Source organism: Syngnathus acus, chromosome 1, assembly GCF_901709675.1.
Source record: "Syngnathus acus chromosome 1, fSynAcu1.2, whole genome shotgun sequence".
Taxonomy (NCBI): domain Eukaryota; kingdom Metazoa; phylum Chordata; class Actinopteri; order Syngnathiformes; family Syngnathidae; genus Syngnathus; species Syngnathus acus.
In genome coordinates, this window is record NC_051087.1 from 2,551,632 (window position 1) to 2,574,068 (window position 22,437).

A 22,437-nucleotide genomic window follows, 5' to 3' on the forward strand; every position below is an offset into this window, starting at 1 on the left:
ATTCCACCGGAGAGCGGAAAGGCCGTTTGAAGTTGGGACCGGCTCACGTGACCACGCCTCTCAGCCAATAGGAGAGGACAGCTCAGATTCCAGCCCAAGAAGCCGAAGACGAGAGGGGGGAAGCCATACAATGATAATCATGAAAAAACTAGAAACACAACTTTACCAGCATCGCTGACACTACCCTGCCTTTTCGCGTCGCTATGGGTTAACTTAATGGCGGATATTGGTGCGAAAATGACATTTGTTTGTAAGGAAGTTTACTCCGGACGACTTTAAGGAGAGACGCCTTTCGTCTTGCCCCCCCATCATCACCTTGCGTGGAAGAATGGGGGCTGGAGCTCTGACCATCTGTGTGAGTAAAGTATCAACTTTTTAACGCCTTAAATGAAGTCTGCCATGGAACTTTCTTACAGTCTTGCTATGCGCGTAATGACGCGCAATGATTTTCCAAATAGCTTTTGGTTTAACAAAAACTATTTGCTTTCTTAAATGGTCATCTATGTCACTGTGATACGTGACGTCATCAAGGAGGGACCAGAAAGCAGACATCAATCGCATTCTTCCATGAATGTTATTTGTTTTGTTTTGTATCCTAATACCTTTTAATTTCGATAATGTAGTTTAATCCCCTTTGTACGCACTTTGTGACATGACAGCACATCATAATCATTCGCATTAAGTCTTTCGAAAAGTATGCCGTTATCAAGACGTCTTGTTACGTAATGGCACGTCACGTCAATCATAACCAAAAGTTTTGAAAAAGTTGGAATAACTATGTATGGACATGGATGGTCATTTGACTAAATGTGACTTAAAATTAATCTTGTTTTTGTCTTCTTTTTAGATTGCCAAAAATGAAAAAATCAAACGCAACACACAACATAATGTGGTGTGAAAAGTCCACTTTTTCACTATTTCACACAGAAAAATTACAGTATTACCATTTAGGAATGACCATTTTGATCAGTACACTTCCTCCATTTCAAGGACCCCCAAAAAAATGCAAATACAGTGTGAATTGGAATGAGGGGAAGTGAAAAGTAATCATCCAAAGCATCCTACATCATTGCTCATACATGGGTTGATGAGATCAATTCTTGAAGGAAAATAAAAGGATTATTCTTAAATTGCTATTTAAATTGGCAACAGCTTACTTTATTAAAAAAGGTTAATGCTAGACTTTAGTCCCTTGCTGTCCTAATGTAAACAAACCTGATAGGTGTGCTTGTAAAGTGTGTTTGCAGACAAGAACAAAATGAGGCAAGATAGACATAATAACAGCTGCTTAATGTTTACTTGTGGAGGTTAATGTGCTCAGTGATGCGTTTTTGATGGGGTCTTTATATCGTATAGTGCATCCGGGGAGTATTCACTTTGTTCTCATTTTGTAAGGTTGCAGACTCAACATCTTTTACCTCCCTTGAGAACCTCTCTATAAGTGTCTGTGCGTGTAGCACATTCAAGGTGTTGCGTGGTAACCCGAGATCTGTCATAGCAACGCCCTCTCGCTCTTCTCCTCTTACCGGCACGTGGGTGCGACATGGCGACGGCCAGTTTCTTCTTCTTTACTAACCACCGTCCTCTGCGCAGCACAACGAGGCAGCGGTGCAAGTGAAGGAGGACATGAAAAAGATGGTCCGCATGCCCGTGCTGAAATCGTGCTCGGTGGCATCCAAGCACATCAGGTTGTTCGGTGCACCCCTCCTTGAGCTGCAGGAGAAAGGCCTGACTGAAGACGGGGTGCCCCTGGTCGTGCGCAGGATGGTGGAGCATCTGTGCAACAATGGTGAGGCCGAAACTAGCCCTTCATCGAGTTACAAATTGACCTCTTTTCACTCAAACAATAAATTAATCTGTGTTACTATACACAATATCAGAATTATTATATGTAATAGTTTTAATCTGATTGGCTGCACTTACTCTAAAATATTTACTCTAAAATACTCAATATGTAGTCTAAAACATTTATCATTTACTCTAAAATGTGGACTAGGATTTAATACAAAAGACGTTTATTCATTTATCTCCATTAGAGTTGTTAACTCTAAAAATTTTATTGGTGCTTCAAAATGCAGATGGAGGCATTCTCCCACAGCCATCAACACGGTCGTTGTGCACTGTTTACCTTTGGCCACTAGATGTCAGTAAGCGAAAACAATTTTGACTGTGACCCCCAGCACTACGGCAGGAGGGCTTGTTCCGGGTGAACGGCAGCGTGCGGGCCATGGAGGCGCTGCGGCAGCACCTGGAGAGCGACGAGGATGCTGACATCACCAGTGACGCGGACACGTGCACCGTGGCCAGCCTGCTCAAAAGGTACCTGAGGGACCTCCCCCAAGGCCTGGTGGAACCTGACGTCCAAAAGGCGCTGCTGCGCTACTACCAAGGTGAGGAGAAGATTTGGTTTGTTGATTTTCATTCAGAATATGATTTGGTTCATTCAACCAATTCTGACATCTGAAGGAACAATAGAGCTCTCCCGTCACACACACACCTTACAATATGTGCGTCATTGGGCCTGTTGGTATCAGTCTCCACACGTGCGTTAATCCAACTCTGACGCCATTTTATTCCCCGAGTAATAGTATCAACATATTTGCAAGCGCTTTGCAGAACACAACATGGCACGGAATCAAGTCTTGTTCTCTGATCTAGTCGCACCAGGAAAGGATTAAGGTTGTAAACAATACAGTGTAATTGATTATCCACTCTTTATAAGGATTTCATTGAAGTCTTGGAGCATTTTTCAATAAAAAAATCTGAATGGTCAGCGCATACCTTGACGTATTTTGTGTTTCCAAAGAGTGCGGCGACGAGATCTCCTGCTCAGGCCTGAGGGAGCATCTGCAGAAGTTAACAGAGGTCCACCTTAGCCTGCTGCATTACCTGTGTCACTTTCTCACACTGGTGGAGAGCAACCAGCAGGACAATCGCATGAACGCCCAAAACCTCGCCACGGTGTTCGGACCCAGCGTCTTCCAGTAAGTGTGTACAATTAGGAGAAGAAAAAAAAAAGGGAGATTTTGTTTCAAACAGTTATGAATGGACAGAAATTGTATTTTTGGACAAAAACTACTCATACATTATTTGGCCAGAAGGTGGTGCTATTTTCTCTCAGAAATACTTGTCATTTTCAGCCACTTATCCTACTCATGTAATGACGACATTTCTATTTCACTATCATTCATAATACATAAAATGATTTTTCAGAGTCACACACAGAACCTCATCAAAGTGGAATTTTCCCCCCCCAGGTTTTTAGCCCTTCAGTCGACTCCGACACGTGATGGCTTGTGTTATTTGACCATGATTAATATGTCAATCTTTCTCCCTGCAATCCAGCGTGTCTCCCGCATTCGAGGCCCTCAACGAGCAGAACATTTGCAACAAGATCCTAGTCCGGCTCATCCAGAACTACAGCAGTATATTCGAAGCGGGCGCAAAACACAAAGAAAAAGATGAGGACGTTAAGGTGCGTGCTAATCTTATTGTTTTTTGCTGAGTGCAGCTGACATGATCTGATGCCTATTGAAGCATCTGACATATGACATCACTCGTGGCCTATTTACCCAGCAAGACGTCGTACGGACAGCCACTTACGCAACCGCAGGCCAAAAATCAATCGCTGTATTGATCGAGGGAGGTGGACATCTTGCCACAGTGTCTATCGATTGCCTTGTTTGGCTGGCAAGAAACAAGCGGAACAAAAACATCCTCCTGAAAAAAAAAAAATCCATTCAATGGAAAACCTTAAAAACGAACTTTAGTGTTGTTTCTACTGTGAAACAGTTCCCGCGCAAGGAATGTTTGGTATTGCAAAACACCGCTTGAAGTTCCACTTTAGGAAAGTCATCCTTCACAGTGACATCTTTGCGGGTGACGGATGGACGGATACATGGCGAAACGTGACTTTGACTGCCGGGTCGCTTGTCAACCTGACGCCGCCTTAACATTTTAGGTAAACCATCAGTCCCTGCTAGATCGCCTTACGTGCAAACACGCGTGCGAAAGCAAAAATATACAATAAGTCCGTCCGGGCTGTCTTCACCTCAGTCTGACATCATGACGGCAGCACATGCGGTGCTCTATTTTCATTCGGGTTTATGTAGGGCCTGACCTATATGGATTTCTTTCAGGCCAATGCTAATTTTTAGCAGAATACAATACTGATTAATTGGCTGAATAATTTAAAAAACCTGGGAATAGGCGGTCTAATTAGCCCCCACCCCACACACACACATACACACACCCCTAGCCGGAAGGCTTTAACATTGTTATTTGCTCCCGACATCCCCAGGTGCGTGCTCCCTTCAAATTCCTTCACATAGGCCCTTTTAACACCGACCATGTGACGCGTGCAGCGCGATTAGCGTGATGCGGGCCTGTTTATGGAAAAGCTGTTTTTCTGCGTGCGCTCGCGGCTTTGCAGATGCTATCAGCTGACTGCAGCGAGGGAAGGTTGTTCTCACAAACACCAGTGGTTCAAATATCCAATGACTTATTCAAATACAATATAGAAATAAAATGAGGAGGAAAAATCACCATTTTAATTCGTATTATATTTTTGTGTTATAATGTTAATATCTAAGACTATAATAGTATTTCAATTCTAGTACTTACATTAAATTTATAGAAAATAAATTTCAATAGAATACATGAAATTATTTTTTTTATGCACTGCTGTTTTTGGAAAGTGGATAAAGTAATTTAATTTTGATTCATTTTAAATGTTGGTATTTGTTTTTTTCTAAAGGTTGGACAAATTGATGCAGAGCCTCCATGCCAAGACAGCAACACACCTGAAAAGTTGAGGAAGAGGAAGGTACACAATACACATATTCATGTAAAGGCTTTACCACTTTCAGTATCTAGTTTTTTTTTCTTTCCGAGATCTATTTCCTGCTTTCTTATCTGAGGTTTTTATTTTTGCTCTACCAGCAATAAAAAAAATGTATCGGTCCTAATCGGATTATGGTCATATGATTGATGAAAGCGTTCGGCAGCAGGAAGCAAAACAGTTTTAAAAAAACAATGGCACTTTAAATAATATAAGACAGCAAGGAGCTTTGACACTGGTCTGCATTTTGTTTGGTGAAAATTGCAACCAAAAAAATCAAGCATAACACTCTCAACCAGTGTAAAATGACTGTGTACAGTATGTATTGATTATTGCTCTGAAGACATTGGATATATGTAGAAGAATCCCAGAAATTGCTGGCTTTGACCTCAGTAATGATTGCTAACTTTATTAATCATCTCTACACTCATTATCGTAACTCCATAAAAGCTATGTCGCACCCTCAAGGCCAAACATACCCGTGAGAGATTTCAGAGAGGTAATAGTGCTGACACACACACACATCAGATCTGGTCCGCCACAACATTTTATGTGGCCCGCCAAAGCAAATATTATGCACCAACTTCATTCGATATATGATTGAAATATGACCGATGGCAATTTACGCACGAAAACATCATGGGAAGGGCTGTGGTGCTCCTGGGGGGGTCAATCGTTGCTTTCCGTGAAAGCCAAATGTATTTAGAGGAATCAATACAGCAGCCAGGAAGAATTGGAATCGCGTAACCGGTCAAGCTGAAGAAACAGCAGTGGTTGCGCTAATTACAAAAAGGTTCAATGAGAGGCATTTAGCACATATGGAAACGACCCACTGATAATTGGCTTTTAACCAAACGTAACGCGTCAAGGGTTTCAACCGCTGGCGTCAGCAGTGACATCAAGAGCATTTTGTGCCCGTGTCCCACATTCGGGCGGACAGTTCGCCGACATGCAGAAGGGTCCGTGTCGCAAGGTGGCCGTGATCAGGTTGCGATTCTTCGCCTACAACACAATCGGCGGCTCGCTGCAACTCTACCCGCTTTATGTCGGCACGGTAAACCAAACATCAATAGATTTTTGTTATATAATTTCTCCCGTGCCTTAAATTGCTTGATTCCATCCCTGAGAACGCATGTGTGTGTGAGTGATGTCACAAATGTCAACGGCACTTTTGCTTCCACTTGTGAAGGTGAAGAAGGGCAAGACTGAAGGGGGTGCGCTCCAAACGTCCGGCCGCCCGGTGCCGCTGCCTCGCGGTCGGGGGGCTCTCGGCGTACCAATCGTGGTGCCTCTGAGGAGCGCCAGCCCCGCCGAGTTCATGAAGACGACTCGCAAGGATTCTCCCATCCCTACCTGTTTCCATGCCAACCTGTATGTCAGGTAAGGTGGTGCACAAGACACTTTCTATTGGATGAAAATAATAATATTAATTTAAAAACAATTCAGAATATATATATTTTTTTAAAAACAAAAATTTCGCCTTTGTTTCAGTTAATTATGTATTTTTGATGCAGATTTAATTTTTTTCCGAACCACATCACATTTAAGATTTTTTTTTCAGTGCAGGGGTGAAAGGTGAGTGTTTGACAGCAAACAGGAATCTAAAGCCTGAGCCCCATGGCCTTGAGCATGAGGCATGCACACAAGCCTATTATAAGCATCTGAAAGTGAGACCGGCTCAGTGCCTTTCACGCAAAGCGGGAAAAACAAAGACGGTTTTGACGGACAGACTGTGTGAAAGACTTTTTATTTATTTACTTTTCAAGAAGCAGGAAAATCTCCTGGACGACATCATCCTCTCATGCAATATCCTTAGATTTTATTTACAAAAGTGATGCTGGAAAAAAAAGCTGTTTTGACAAGCATTGCGTGAAAGGGGCTTCACCGAGAACTTCCCGCTTTACTTCAAGAATCAATCAGCTCAATAATTGATATTACCTTTGGACCCAGCTTCCTCTCGCATTTACGTCAGGAAATCTCTAGAGACTGATTAAACATTGGGCCAGGCGGAGTGCTAGCACGTTCCCCAATAGTCTGACCTCTGACCTTAGCGACGACATCATGCGTGGGTCATGGGTGAGGGTGATGGTTGAAGAAACCTCCTCTGTATCAGGGGGGGTCCAAATGTTGTCCTTCTAGGCACGAATATAACACGGTAGAGCTGGAATGTCCAATATGGAGCAAAGCAATAAAACGAGCGATGACACCGAAGCTGTAAGGCGAGACATTCAAATCCACGACAGCTCACTTCGGCACCAGTCCCTTCAACTCATAATGTCGCTTTAGATCATATTTTAATAGTGTGTCATCATTCGATTTATTGACTTGTTACATAGATGTTTGTGTGGCACATGCGTGGGAGTTCCAGTAGGAGCAGTTAACAGGATAAACCGATTTGATTGAAAACCATCGGCCTCAATTATATAGGTAGTTGGAGTCAGCACATTTGATCTGCCATCTGTACATTTACATACAGCATGTAAAGAATCAAAATAGCGTCACGTGGAAGGAGCAACGGTAAATCTTCATTTGACATTCCCCCGTGTCAGATCGTATTCGGGGTGCTGCGTACAGTACGACCAGGGACTCCAGTAAAGTGCGTCAGCAGTCCGTGCTGGTATTTACCAACAGATGCGCACACGGCAGATCAAAATTGAGGATTACTTCTCAATAGTGTTCCCCAGCTCATTGCGGGGGATGCCATCGAGTTGATTGGATTTAATCTTGGTGGATTGCAATGACCCAGGTTGACATGGCATCATGATGAAATGCAACAAAATCTCCCAATATTTATATTTTGATGTTAATCTGGTTCCTGTTGTTGTTTGATTTAGCAAAGCTATGTTTCAACCTGTAACTGTTCTAATACTTTAATCCTCATACCATAATATCATAGTGCATAGTATTGTACGTTCTCTCAATTTTGTGGCAAATATATGTTAATTCTCCACAAAGTCATCCTCAAAGGTCTTGGCTACCTCCATTTTGTGTCAAACAAACGCCTTGGTGGTCTCACCTCCACCTAAAATATGACACCACCCTCACTGGCCGCAGATGAGCCAACATAGCGGCGTCATGTGAACTTACCGTGCTCCCGGTCGCATGCAGAGCGATGCATGCTGGCTTTTGTGTATGCTTGCAATGGTCCACGGGAAGGGCGTTAGGCAACCGAGGCGTTCTCAGAAGCGTCTACGGAGCCGGGCGGGAGTGAGAAACGTCGCAATGAGGTGTGAGGGTGAATGGCGATGGCGTCGTTGACAGGGAAAGAGTCATCCATCTTTCTTCTGACCGGACTAACCATGTAGTTGGAAGATCAACTTTTTCCGACGGACACGTGCACGTTTTTCGGTCAACCTAATGTATTTATGAGAACACATAAGACAATTTTGTCATCCATAAACTTAATGCAAATAAAACATTTTTTTTGAATTTTTTATATAATAATCTATATATATATTTTGATTTTTTTTGTTTACATTAAGTTTGTGGAAGGGAAAAAATCTTCCATTTAGAAAGAGAAAATATTAGCCGATTATTCGGACATGCCTCAGACGTTCTAATCTTCAACTGTTTTGTTAAATCTGAAGCTATTGTAAGATCTTCAACGGCCATATTTTTGTAAACAATTTAGTCTTCATCGAACTCTATCGTTTTTATCCATTCATTCATCCATTTTCAACACTGCTTATCCTTTCTAGGGTCATTAAAGATCATTTAACCTTCAGTTAACCCAATATTTACTATCTTTGGGCAATCTTATGTGTTTTGTAAACAACAATCAATTTGACATCTTTAATGAAGGTCAAGTACAAAACAAGAACAACTCCCCATGCACCGGCCTGTTCTGGGTAATTTTCCGTTCAGCCGGGACTGACCGGTGTGTTTCTCCGCAGCCCCACAAAGCATGTTGTTATCCCGACAGTAAGGTAGCGGGTAAGCTGGATTTCCGCTCTTTTGCAACACTCGGCGGCAGCGAGAGCTAATATTTAATACGCTTGCCAGACTGTAAAAACACCAGCTCGGAACATGCGGGTGTCAGAACAATTACAACCCGAAAAAATCTAAAGCTTAAAGGAATGGTCCATGTCACTCGTGATTTGTTCGTGAAGACTTTTGTACTTCGCTGAACTTTGGCCCATTTTACTCACTGCCCCAACTGGAAACCTAAATCCTTTGTTTTGAATGTTATACGTGCCCTTTACAGGAAGCAGCATGGTGACCAGTCACGTACCAAAAACTCACCGGGGAAACACAAATTAACATCTTTCCCTCTGACTTGGTGTGACGCCAAGAGGTTGATGTTGATTGGAACATTGATTTTCTATTTCCTGCTCCAAATTAAACCAGCAGCACCATTGATATTAGTATTAGGCTGTTGTTTCAGTTTACCGTAGGAAGTTAAATATAATTTAATATTTGACAAATTGGTTGTGCAATTTTAAAAAACATAATTTAATATAAATATAATATAAATTAAATAAACTTGACAAATTGGTTGTGTATCTTTAAAAACGTAAACTTTGTAAATGTAAATAAAAAAGGATTATTTAAAAAAAAAAAATGGTGTACCAAAAAAAAAAAAAAGAAATATTCTGTTGACTTTTGGCTTTACAAAGAAATGCCATCTAACTTTTTACTCTAATCAGTTGATTACTGGTTTGTTTTCAATGTTATTTCGCCCTTGCGACTTATCAGGAAGAAAACACGGCATTCAAGTCAGCTTTTGGAGAAACAATGCGAGCGATTACGACATTTCTTCCTGCCAGTGACCACGTTTGAAAATATTAAGCAACGTACAGAGCCGCTCAAGTCATTGCGTAATTCGCCCGCTGGCTGGCTTAGTCTATCCAGTCGGTACCAGCAGCCTTCCAGTCGCCACAAAGCTAACTCGTTGTATTTGTCTTTTATGTTTTAGCACCCAGGAAGATGAGAGGCCAATATCTCCTTTCTATCTGAGGTAGGCCCTGTTGGAAGGCCCTTAATCATCATCAAAAACATCGAAAGACACCAGACACACATTTGACAAGTGAAAATGGCAGACAGATCAAGCGGAACCTTCCAGTTTCACTCGCTAGCATCCTCAAAATTGATTTTCAATTTACTAACGTAGGCTTTGACATGACAAAGGATCTCATCTCATTAGGAATGTTGCGAATTCTTTCCTATTGACTGCCTGTAATTATCGATTTAACTTGCACTCAGGACTCCCCTGGTCACATTCCCGCCTTGAAAAACACTCTCATAATTGTCTTTTAATTATGTTGCTTCCATGACGGCATTTTTTTCACATTATAGTCATGATGGAATAGTTCCCCTGGGTTCAGAATGCAAATTGGTCCGTCCCTTTAATCCCAACACCAAATACTAGAGCGTATCTTGCTAACATGCAAATGGACACAAATTGTTAACTCCATCCATATTTGCATTGTGTTTCTCACACACTTGAGTTAACTTTTGCCCACCAGTTATTGTGTTATTCTTCCAAGCACAACATCTGACGCTCCTGGTTAATATGCCACTGCGGCGTAACACGGGATTAGCGGACGGGCCGGGTTACACAGTACCGGCCTGGTCAAACAACGCCTTTCTGACAATCTCATTCAACGTCGGAGCCAAAGCAGACCATTGTTTGCTACCTAAAAGTTGTGCACGTGTCAGGGCGTCTGCTATCTTCATTTGACAGTAATTAAGAGTCAAAGGTTAAGTCAACACTGGTAAGCCATTAACGGGTTTATGTTGCTTTAACCTGCCGTCGTAAATGGTAGGTCTATTTCTAGTCACTGAGCATTTTCATGTCTGGTATTATGATTTTTTTTTTTTGGCGTCAGTATTTATCTCGCATATCTTTTTCACCTTCACATTGAGTGCTCTCACTCAGGCCTGTGCTGTTTATTGTAAACACTGGTGTTTGTGGAATATTTCTCACAGGTCACATTCTGAGAAGCATTTTTTCGTATTTTTGCACCCCCTCTAACAGTCATAGAGGAACTTTTGTTTTAGCGTTTCTCAGTTTGTATTGAACAAACTCTTCTTCTCCTTCTTTCAGTCCTCACTGCTCCCCTGAAGTTTACACACCTGATGCCACCACGTAAGTCTTCTCGTTTATTCCCATTTTTGGGGAATACCAATTGCATGTTTATCCACTCCAAACAGCATCCTGGACAGGACCATCCGTTCGGCGGTGAAGCATCACCTCTTCGATGGCCATCGGACGTCAGACGGCGGCGGGCTGTCCCCACGGCAGCTAACGGCGAGACAGCGACGACGTCACCGCAGAGAACAGCAGGACGACGGCTACGGGCCGCGAGACAGAAGCGGGTACGGCCGCAAGAATTTGTAATCCACAAAATCCTTGTTGATGGAGTTAGATGAGCGCGTTAGTCAATACGACGTGTGGACGGTAAACAGAATTAGCCCAGAATGCTAAACAACACAGAGGCTATAAAATGTGAGCTTTGACGCCACATTGAGTTTCACAAAGAAGCACCGTGCACACAACTCTTTCATCCCCTGACAGAGCGGATACCAACAAGGAGAACATCCCAAAATTAGGAGGTGGGAGCGGATGTAGTCGAAACCTGAGGGAGGAATTTAGCGACTTTTACGGAGCATCACACGGTGGGCAGAGCGGATCAAAACCCAGGAAGTGGAGAAACAACCCGACAATGGCGCGGTTCAACCAGGAAGCCTACACAGTGAGTTTTCTTGAATTACCACTGGTCACTTATCTGTATAATATGTCGCGGTGGCTTCAAGTTGACGTCCCGAAACAAGAATCATAAGAATTTTATTTTTTCCATTGAAGGAGTCTAGCATGTCGTCAACCTTTGAGAGAACCAGACCCGGCCGCGTGGAGCCCTATAAGAAAAGGTGAGCGCCTCAAATGTTCATTTTTAAAATATGACGACATCGCAACGGCTCGTAAAAAGCTTGTTTTGGGTCGACGAACGTGCGGCCGCCACCTGTAGATCTCAGCGCCATTGTGTTTATACAGTACACCGATCCACTGGACACAAACGTGTTTTTTTTTCCCCGTCACATTTTCCAGGAATGACGCTTCAAGAAAAGACGACCTTCCTTCTCCCTTACAGGTACGATCGCCCTCACGCTTTTTGTCCCCTTCTGCTTCTGCAACGCCAGATTTTAAACACAGATCCAGAAATATTACTGCCAACTTTGACCCCTTATTCCCTGTCAATGGCGATTAATTAGGAAAATAAAATCTCATCATCTGGTGCAATATCCACGTAAATGTGCCAAAGTTAGCATGCCGCTATTCGCCAGGCAGCCTCGATGTATTTTTAGCCTCTTTCCCGCACACGTAAAATGAACGCATCAAACCCCAGCCAAGCGAGATATTGCCACAACACAGCCAAGCGAGATATTGCCACAACATCAAACTATTCGGGCTTTCCGGCATTTCCCTACAACACCCACCGGTGGTGTCCCGGTTCTTTTACGTCACTGACACTAACTCTAAAATGTGACTTTGTCGCCTCATTCACACAGAGGTGCCTTAAAATTAAAATGTCAGCTGTCCCAGCTGCCGGGATAGAAAATGACTGTTTTGTGGTCAATGCTACGTTCAGGTCCCCCCCCCCCCCCCTGTCAAACCAACGTTTTTTTTAGGCAGGCTTACGGAAGATTACGAGCGACGACATAATTGTTATGAGGCACCGGGGCGGGGGGCACGAGGCCAACAGACGACCTTATCAAGTCTCCGCAGCTGTTAGGTGTTGCCTTACAGTACCGCACTCAATCGGACAACAATCGTCTAAGTGGGCCTTGTCATCAAAGAAACACTCCCACAATGCTTTGCACCTGCTGGTTCATCCTTCAAGTCAAAGATGACAGGGATTGAGTAGCTCTGATGCAATCAAACACTAAACATTGTTTATTTTTGGAGAGGGCAACAGTTGCAGGTAATCATTCCATTTAAAAGCCACTTTTGTCATGTATTGTTATTTCAATTTATTGATGACTTCAGTGGAATATTTGCATTGGCTGTTTGCTTACAGTCTTGAACTGTGCTAGCCTTTTTTTAAATTTAGAATCTTTTTTTCCTAATGCTAATGAATGCAGACTGCTAACATGGCGAAGCATTCATTTGTTTGACTTGTATACTTTTTAGTATTTGTTGACCAATACAAATATAGAGGCAGATGGTAATACATTTTAAAATTTCACATTTAAAAAAAGAATTGAATTTTCAGTGAATTCAAAATGGATCTTTTTGTTAAATATTTCTTTAAATTTCCTTAATTTTGAAAATTTATTTTTAGAAAAAAATTTAAGTCATTCAAAATAAAAGAACATGAATGATTTAAAAAAAAAAAAAAGATTAAAAAAATTCCCATGCAATAACAATTTCATTAGTTCATACTAATGAAGCAAATAGCATCTCGCTCCCTTGATTGGATGCAATTAAAACCCACACGGCCCCCGTGAGGCTTTTCAAAGCGTCATCCTCTCGCCGGGGGGGGGGGCAATATTACGTAAAAAACCTTCTTCAGAGCTGAAAGCTTCTCTCCCTGCTTTCTATTCAAAACTCTTCATCAGATGAACACCATTGACTTTGTTGATTAATCATAATGGGATTACTGTGAGGTGCAAAATCCGGGATTCTCTGAGGAGTACCAACTGGGATTAACGTGAGCGCAGATGTTGTAGACACAGACACACACACACACATTTGCCCTGAAAGCACCATTACGTCATTGGGAGAAGCCCAGCTGGTACAACAGCAGGGCAAGATGGACAGTGCTGCACGGGAGCCTCTTTTACACGCTTTTCTATGACAAGATGGAATTTGTCCCATGTCAGTCTTCGGAATGTGGGGTGCGCCCTGTACAGTTTGTTCTTTTACGATGGAGAGGAATTCAAATCAGCGTCCCAGAACAACTCGTGTGAGGTTCCGGTTTAAGACAAGTAGTAATGGGAGCCTTCCAGTAAATAGCCAGTGGCATTTAGGGAGCTCATCTTGTTTTTCCCTAAAAATAGCCAGCCCCACACCCAGAGACAGAGGAAATGGGACGCTATCAGTTTAGCACGCTCTAGATGCACGTCCAGCTCGGACGTTGTTTTGCCAGTGACCCTCCCCTCCAAAAGTATTGAAACAGCAAATCCATCGTTGTTGCTGTCATCACCAAAGTTTTTTTAGTCTCTTATTTACGAGGTAGAAATCATCTTCTACAGGTGATCTGGCATGACACCTCGTGACAAACGCGTTTTGCATTTTTAGCAAACTGCTTCCACGTCAGTGAGCGATCAGGTTTGCACCCTTTTTTGCACATGCAAACTTCATTCAGGCCATAAGACTCGTTTGAGCGTCTTTACTTGGGCTTGTGAACATGTCTTGTCATCAACAGCATTGTTTTTCTTGGTCTTCCATTCAACTTTGCTGTTATTAAGTAAACCAATGGTTTATGTTTTTTTTCCACCGTCCATCCCGAATAGTGACTTTGGCTAATGTTTGTGGCTCTGACTCTCAAGTGTTTGTTTTTCCACTCATAGATATTTTCATATTTGCACCTTGAACTATTTCATTTCAATTTGTATGCTCTTTGGAGGACAAGAAAAGTGGCTAATATGACTTTAATTCAGACGTGGGAGGTCAGAACTTTAGTGTAAGTGCTTCTTATCTGAGATGAATGTTTATCTTGGAGAAAAAGAAAAAAAAATCAGGCCGTCAGCCTACGTGTGCTGGCTCACAAGCTCTACTTTTTTTTCCTTCTTCTTCTCCCCCACCCGCACCCCTCCCGCTGCCGTTACGAGACAAACAAGTCCTGGGTGGGGAAGAACACGCCCACCCTTCTCCAACCCAGCCCCAAACAGATGGGCGTATTTTTTGACTGCGCCCCTGGCGGCCAATGGCGAGCCCGGTCGCCGCCCCTTTTTTCTGCAGCGAGCTTTTAAGACACTGCATGCGAGCAGACTCTGAATCTAAGCTCAACCGAGCGCTTCTGCCTTTTCCGTCTCTCTCTGATGGTTGTGCAGACGCTACGGATGAAGATCCAGGAGTCGCCCGTCGTGGCCTGCGGCGGCGTGGAGGGTTACGACCCCGAGCGGGACAAGGCGAGCTGCGACGACGTGCCCCGCCTGGATAACAACAACTGGGGAGGTGAGGATGGGAGGTGGGGGGAGCTTTCCACGACACGCGCATGCTGCTTTGCTGGCAAAAAAACAAAAATGCAAGAATTAAATGGCAATGATCGTCAGCAGTATCTGCAGAAATTTGTTTTCCCCATGTAACTTTGCTATTTACATACCGTTTATGCACATGTGGCACTCTAGTTCTGCGAGCTGTCCAAGTCACATGATCAGCATGCTCACCGCAAACAAGCCCTGGCATTCTATTTTTTTCCTCAGTCTATTTATTTTGCACCCACCAATCCCCCCCCCTCCCCTTTTTTTTTTAACTCCCCATGCTCCCTCGGTCGATTTGTCTTGTTTACGGATTGGAATGATGAGCAACAGGTTGACGATGCCACGTGTTTAAAAACTCGCTTTTGTAAGCGTTCCATATGTTTGCCAAAAACAAATACTTCAACTTGAATTATGCACAACCTCGGGGTGGGGTTGTGTGGTATGCGTGTGCGTGAGTGCGTGTTGGGGTCATATCAGAAGGGTGTCTGGGGCGCCCTCTAGTGGCCAGCTGAGAGAGGACGTGCACTATGGCACGAGCAACTCGTGAATGCTGAAGGTTATTTTCTCCGTTCTGCTATTTGGATATTTTTCCACTGACTCACCCCATTCCAACTATAAATTATTCAAATCTCTGGAACTTTGTCCTACATTAACACGTCCGCATTTTCTACTAAAATCATTTGAACACGGAAAAATCCAAATTTCAGAGAGCTTACATTTTTAATGTCTCATTTCTTGACCAATTCAAACCATTCTAACGATCTACAGTTCCATTAATTCAGCAGCATTTCAGCTTTTTCAGCATTCACATACTGAATTGTAGTTTTTATAATCCGTAAGCACTCGCAGCTTCTCTTTCCTGGATTTCACGTCTTTTCTCGTTTTAGTCTCCTTTTCACCACTACTAGAATTTAACTTTGCTGGTTTTATTTTTTGGCCAACTCAACCTTGTTCCAGTCAAGCCTGGTGACTCAAACTTGTCCGTGTGAACCCTGATGCAACCAAATTCCACAGTTGTCCTCATCTACTGACTCGTTCCCTGTGACTTTACAACATAATACGCAGCTAAAGAGAATTCTCACCTTAATATGAAATATTCTTGTGGCTCCATCAGTTGTCTGAATTCATTCACGCTGACTCAGCAGCGATTGTAGCATTGCGGGCCCGCTGCATACATATACTTAAATAACGGCGTGGCGGCAGGAGACACCTTTGTCCCAGTCGACTTTGTGCCAGCGGCATTTGTCATCTTTGCACGTCTTCCAACAGAGATTTGCCGTTCAAAGCCTCTCGTGGCTGCAGATGCGCCAACCAGAAGGTCTCACGTGTGTTTGTCGCGTTCCATCCTAGTGACACTCAAAAAGTATCCGTGTTGCTAAATATGGATAAGATTCTGGTAATGGTAGCATGGTGATGTTTTTTGTTAGGGCCGTTTTGCTGCCGCTGTGCCTCGGTTAGTGAAGCGTGTTGTTCAGCGACTTTTGTCAGTTTAAATTCCGGTTCAGACTGCTTTTGAAGCGTCCTCGGGCGAGACGCTAAAACCTCCATTTAACATTTTACAAATGACACAAAGCGAGATTGTTGCGTGAAGATCCCCGGTTGTGATCAAATTCCTGAAATGTTTCTTTTTTTTTTTTTCCTTACAAGTTGAAAGCTCTTTTTTTTTTTTTTTTTAATGACTGTATATCTCTGTACTGCACAGTATATATGCTTGTTTATATGTCAAAGACATCTCAAATGACCTTTTCGGTCCGCATGGCAACATGCTCAAGCGTTCCTGGAACATTTTGTCAACCTTTATCTAAATGGCAAGCTGGCATGTTTGGTGTTTCATTAGTGTACTTCATCTACACGCCGTTGATTTAGAAGGATTCTCGGAGCGGCGCTAACCAGGACATTTGGACGCGATGGCTTTTTTTTTTTTTTTTTTTTTGCTGCGTGATGAAGGGCCTGCAGGAAGATTCAAACCTCTCCTTCCCTGAGGGGAATTTAAACAAACTAGGGAAAATATGCAGCTGCACTTTTAGGGCATTTGCCTGCCGTGCACTGACACCTTCAATATTTTTATTAATGCTTGTTTTTCATTGGCAGAAAATCTACAGTCATACAAACCTGTGGTAGTTAAGTCATGATGATTTTTCTTATATTATATTTTAATATATTTGTGTGTTCACACAGTACAGTACATGCTGCAAATGTGGAGGCATTGTCATGTATAATGAAAATAACAAATCTGTTGTCCTCCCCGACAAGCTGCTGCTCTCTCTCTCTCTCTTAATGTCCTGCCATGGGCGAGGTACAAAGTGTATCGCTCAGCGGGGGTCGCGCTCTGACATTATCCCGCCGAGAAAGCGCCAAGCATTATTAATAGAGCGAGGATTGTCAGCAGACATAATGACGGCCCGAGTGGAGACGAGAAGATAAACCCAGAATAGGGAGACAAAAGTCCCGGTGGAGGCTTTCACACTGCAGGTCCGGGGAGGGGCTGCTGTTTGGCAGCGACGGAAGATTTAGCATGCTGCCATGGTAACCCTTGTTCCTCTGATGTCTTTGAACACAAGCAGTGAGGAAAAACAAGCTTTGCTTTATGTCTCTTGACCATTTTCCAACCGGACAAAAAGGTCATCATTCGTCCTGCTCAATAATCCAATGAATTTTTTTTTTTAGCCAGCACACGAGTTTAAATGCAAAACCTTCCCCAGGTTTATAATTCACAATATGTCAAAGAAATAAGAAGCGCTATCATCGTCCATTTGTGTGTCAAATAGAACCGGTCCCGGCTTACACGATGCTACAGCGGGAGAACGCAGACCGCGAGGAGGCCCGCCTGTCCCCGCACGCCGGCGGCCACCTCATCCGCCAGTTGCTGGAAGAATGCAGCGACCCCATGCCGTCCCCTCGCTTCTACGCCTACGGCCAATGCCAACAGTATCTGGACGACACGGAAGTGCCGCCGTCGCCGCCCAACGCTCACTCCTTCGTGAGGTAATAAACCGTTGTTCTCAAGTAAATGGAAAAAAATATTTTTTTTACTGTGTAGTAATGTGTATTCATTATTATTCCATGTGTGTGTGTAGTCGCAGAAGGAGTTCCTCTCTGGGCTCCTGCGACGACGACAAGGAGGAGTTGACCGTCGCCCAGTTAACCAAGAGGATCCACATTCTAAAGAAGAAGATCCACCGATTCGAGGAGAGGTTCGAAGACGAGCGGAAATACCGGGTTAGTGTGTGTTCGACTGGGTTGGATTATGTACGGGTCATTTCAACACGTGACTCACATGTCTTCTTCCATTCCAGCCTTCCCACAGCGACAAAGCCGGAAACCCAGAGGTGCTACGATGGATGAACGAGCTGGCTGGGTTGCGCAAAGAACTCAAAGGTAACCACCGAGAATCGACTCATGGGTGCTGGATGGATCCTAAACATCTGTCTCCCTTTTCCCAGAACAAAAGCTGATGAAATCAGAGGAGGACTTGCCGCCGTTGACGCGGCAACGCAGCAACACGCTGCCCAAGAGCTTCGGTTCACAGCTGGAGAAGAAACCCGCGCTGGAGAAGTTACCCAAGCCCCCCGTGGAGAGCACGCTAGAAGGCATCCTGAAAAAGTTGCAGGAGAAGCGCCAGGAGGTGGACCGGCCTGAGGACATCAAGGTAGTACCGACCTTGTGTTGGAATTGAAGCGTGAAAATCGTCCAATCGTATTTGAGCATTGTGTGTTCCATCCTGACAGGACATGACCAGGGAGCAGATAGGAGCTGAGAAACTGGCCCTGCAAAAAGCTCTCCTCTACTACGAGAGCATACACGGACGACCTGTAAGTCAACACGAGATACTTTGATATACATTTGGACATTTTCCACAACATGCTAGTTTTTTTTCTGCGGCAAGTGATGAAAAATAAGATAAAAATAAGATCCTTTACCTAATCCCCTGGCAGTCCCTTGGGTCCAGTCACTGAGAATAAGCTTGTTTACACTTCCCCCTGTGACCCAGATTGCTAATGGAGTGTTAACAATGACTCAAGCAGTCGCCGCGATTATCTCAGGTCACCGATGCTATTGTTAAAAACGTTTCCCCGCTGGTTCCGTTGGAATTCTGTTGCTGAACCAAAAACAGCAGCGTGCTATGATAACATGCTCCTCTTGCATTTTCATCTCCTCAGGTAACCAAAAGCGAGCGGGAGATCATGAAGCCGTTGTACGACCGGTACCGGCTGGTCAAGCAGATCCTTTGCAGAGCCTCCACCATCCCAGTCATTGTAAGTCGCCGTGTCATGTGATGTAATCCAACCCCCCCCCTGTTTTTTTTTTTTTTTTTTTTTGTTTTTTAAACCCGCCCTCCGGCCTCGCTCGTGTCGAAAGCACATTGTCCAAACATCCGCGGACGCTTAATCCCGGCTCATGTTTGTGGCTTTAGTGTCCAATGAAGGAGGCTGTGGCCACGTGTGTGCTGCAGGCTCTGAATAATAATAAAAAAAAAAAACGCCCATGGCACCCATTCCTGTATTTGTTTAGCTTTTGTTTATTATGTAAGAAATGATCTCCACCGAATTTCGTTACGCAACGGTCTTTCTGTAATCCCCCCGGATCACGCAAACCGAGACCACTGTAGTGTCCACGATGCCTCCGTCTGTGTTGTTCTTGCCAATGATGTGAACGGTTTAATCCTCAAAAATGATGTCAAAGGGCAACTCCTGCAGTCATTTGTACTTTGTAGCTGCAACATGACCTTTTTCAAGCTGTCACGTGTCAGCGAGGGTTATATCGGGATGCCAACCCGACTCCGTCCGTCACCATGAAAGTGTCGTCATGGTTTTGTTTGCGGCGCTGACGGAAAACAAAATGTTGGTGTGGTCAGAGCGGCGGCGGCGCTGTAAACTCCACGCCGGCTATCGGCTACTTCTCGACATCACCGCAGGGCTCGCCCTCCAGCAAGCGTCGAGGCCCCCTGCTGCAGCCCATTATTGAGGGCGTAACCGCGCTCTTCTTCGATGATGGCAAGGTGAAAGGGATGATGCTGCGTTGAGCTGATTTCATAATCAGACCCCCCCCCCCATTGATTTGATTTGATTGCCCTCTAAATCAGGGGTGGGCATGTTAAGGTTCAAGGGTCACCTGTAGCTCATTCGACGATTTCATCTGAACGGCTGAGCATAAAATTGGTTTATTAAAATCTGGGAATTAATTTTACTGTAATCATTTGAAATAACATTGCTCATCTGTTTGTTTTGAAAGTTCAAATGTGACCCTTACGTGCCAAAGTTTGCCCACCACCCCCACCTTCGCTGTAGATCACCTGCATCATGGCTGCCTTTTGATTGGGCAGCTGCCTGCCGTTTTCGTGTTGAATCAGTAGCTTATGCTTTTTTTTTTTAGTTCTGCTATAAGCATGGTTGCTTTTGAGAAATTGCACTAACCCGGTTCTCACCCAATATACATCAAGCCCATGACAGACTCAACATTGGAGTGACCTCCACCAAGGCAAAAAAAAAAAATTGCTTCCTTGTTGACTATTTTGTGTATTCCTGCCATGGGGATGTTGCTGTGGAGCATGATTTGATTTATTTATATTATTATAAACTCATTTATGTTGGAGCAAATACCTCTGCCAAGATGTCTTTTCAAAATGATTCTACTAACATAATATTTTTGAGCCTGAATGAGAACTAATAAAGATTGTCTTGATTTGTCTGGCGCAATCTCAGCCAGCCTTGACCAATCACGGCCGGTCCGGAACACCATCTCAAGCTCTCTCTTTTCCTCGCGCAGGAGGAAGAGGACGGCTCAGAGGACGATGGCGACGCCAAGACGCAGTTCTGTGTCACCGCTCGCCCTGACCTTAACGTGATCAGCTTCCTGGGTCAAGAGGAAGTGGACGGATTCATTTCACCAGTAGATGAATTGATTCCCTCCAAGAACGTAACGGACATGCGACTATCCAACCTGCACTCGGCCACCACGTAAGACTGACGGATTCACCACAAAAAAAATCGGGATGGTGACTGGTGGATTTCGAATTGTTTTTTAATAATGTGAGTTTTTGTTGGCATCTTTTAGCCAAGAACTGGTGGAGCAACTCCAGGAAACCCGGGAGGAGAAAAAACGAATCCGCAAGATTCTCAAAGAGTTTGAGGAGCAGTTCTTGCGACAAAATGGAAGGTAAGAACAAAATTTGATTCGACCCATTTCCAGGTCTGGGAACTATTTTTCTAAACATATTTTCAAAAAAGAAAAACCTGAGGATTATGGTGATGTTTCCACAGGAACGTTCAGAAGGAGGACCGCTTGCCTCTAGCCTCCGAGTACAACGAGTACAAGCACGTCAAAGCCAAACTGAAGCTACTTGAGGTACTCCTCAGCAAACGAGAATCCAGCAAGTTCATCTGAGCAAAAACAGGCAAAAATCAAAGACTTGTCGTGATGGTTTGTGCAGCAGTCGATGGTCGCTGCCCCAAAACCCCGAAATCTTCACCGCAAACAATCACGCTTGTAATGTCTACTAATTTATTTGTGTCCGTTTCTACCACAACAACCTTTCTCACCTTTTGCCATAGAAGTCCACAGATGAAATGCTATTTTTAAAATGGTTGCCCAGAAGATGGTGCAGGATATTTTTGTACGAGAGACTTTATATTTGATGGAGAGTTGTCGTCTGGGGTGACCTCTGTAGAAAAATGCTTGCTAGTTGCTAAAATGATTGTTTGTATTATGGGCCACACTTGAAAAGGAAAAACAAAATGTCACAGCATTACTGAAATCATTTGCAAGATATAAATGAATAGTCTGCAAATGATTTGGTAAGAGAAATGGAAACTGGAATTATTTCATGCAAAAAGATCTAAAAGTCTAATCTTTTATTTTCTTAAATTATTTCATTTTGATTTTCTCCCACAAATAATTCCTATGGTAAGAATAATTCAGACTTAATTTTCTGCTGTCACATATATCGATTTTTCTTTGTCATTTTTTTTAATGTGGCCCATAATACTTGCATATAGAATAACCCAAAGACTCACACAGTGTATTTCATGATCAGTAGTAACGTCAAACTAGCACGTTTGTTCAGTTTAGTAAACAATTGTGAGAATTTAATGTAAAAAAAAAGATGATGATAATTATAATGGTGATAAATGTCCAAATCTTTTCCCTCCTGCTGAAAATCCAAACAACGTATGCATATGTTTACATTTGTGTGAGCACGTACGTTTCTGGTCTTTTTTTTTTCCCACTATGGATACGGATGAGTTAATCAGTATGAATATTGGTTTTTATTGAACATAAGCACTGGCGCGGCTTCGCACATTGAGAGTGTGTACATTTTAGTACATAAACTGTATTTGTATTTTGTATATATGAATGTAAAAAGATATTTTTACTGACTCTCTGGCTCTTGTGGATTTTCTTTGACTTTTTTTTTTTTTAAATTGATGATATACATCATTTTACAATAGCAT

The 22,437-nt window shown here is 43.3% G+C and overlaps 1 protein-coding gene across 3 annotated transcripts; it reads left to right on the forward strand.

The window, feature by feature from the left end:
* Positions 1–94: 94 nt before the first annotated feature.
* On the forward strand, positions 95–22,363 carry fam13a (family with sequence similarity 13 member A). 3 transcript variants are annotated; one of them, XM_037255669.1, is made up of 24 exons: positions 100–355; positions 1,594–1,789; positions 2,181–2,390; positions 2,807–2,984; positions 3,346–3,475; positions 4,757–4,825; positions 6,030–6,220; positions 9,756–9,797; positions 10,887–10,928; positions 10,994–11,158; positions 11,358–11,535; positions 11,646–11,710; positions 11,889–11,931; positions 14,837–14,960; positions 17,755–17,971; positions 18,064–18,205; positions 18,283–18,364; positions 18,430–18,635; positions 18,715–18,798; positions 19,147–19,242; positions 19,842–19,985; positions 20,753–20,943; positions 21,041–21,142; positions 21,247–22,363. In XM_037255669.1, exons 1-24 carry the CDS (start codon positions 329–331, stop codon positions 21,368–21,370), a joined length of 3,048 nt encoding a protein of 1,015 aa, XP_037111564.1. In that variant the 5' UTR covers positions 100–328; the 3' UTR covers positions 21,371–22,363. The 3 variants fall into 3 exon arrangements, with proteins under 3 accessions (XP_037111750.1, XP_037111564.1, XP_037111651.1); XM_037255756.1 differs by lacking the exon at positions 19,842–19,985 and having other exon boundaries at positions 101–355; XM_037255855.1 differs by lacking the exons at positions 21,041–21,142; positions 21,247–22,363 and having other exon boundaries at positions 95–355; positions 19,147–19,252; positions 20,753–20,889.
* The last annotated feature ends 74 nt before the right edge of the window (positions 22,364–22,437 follow it).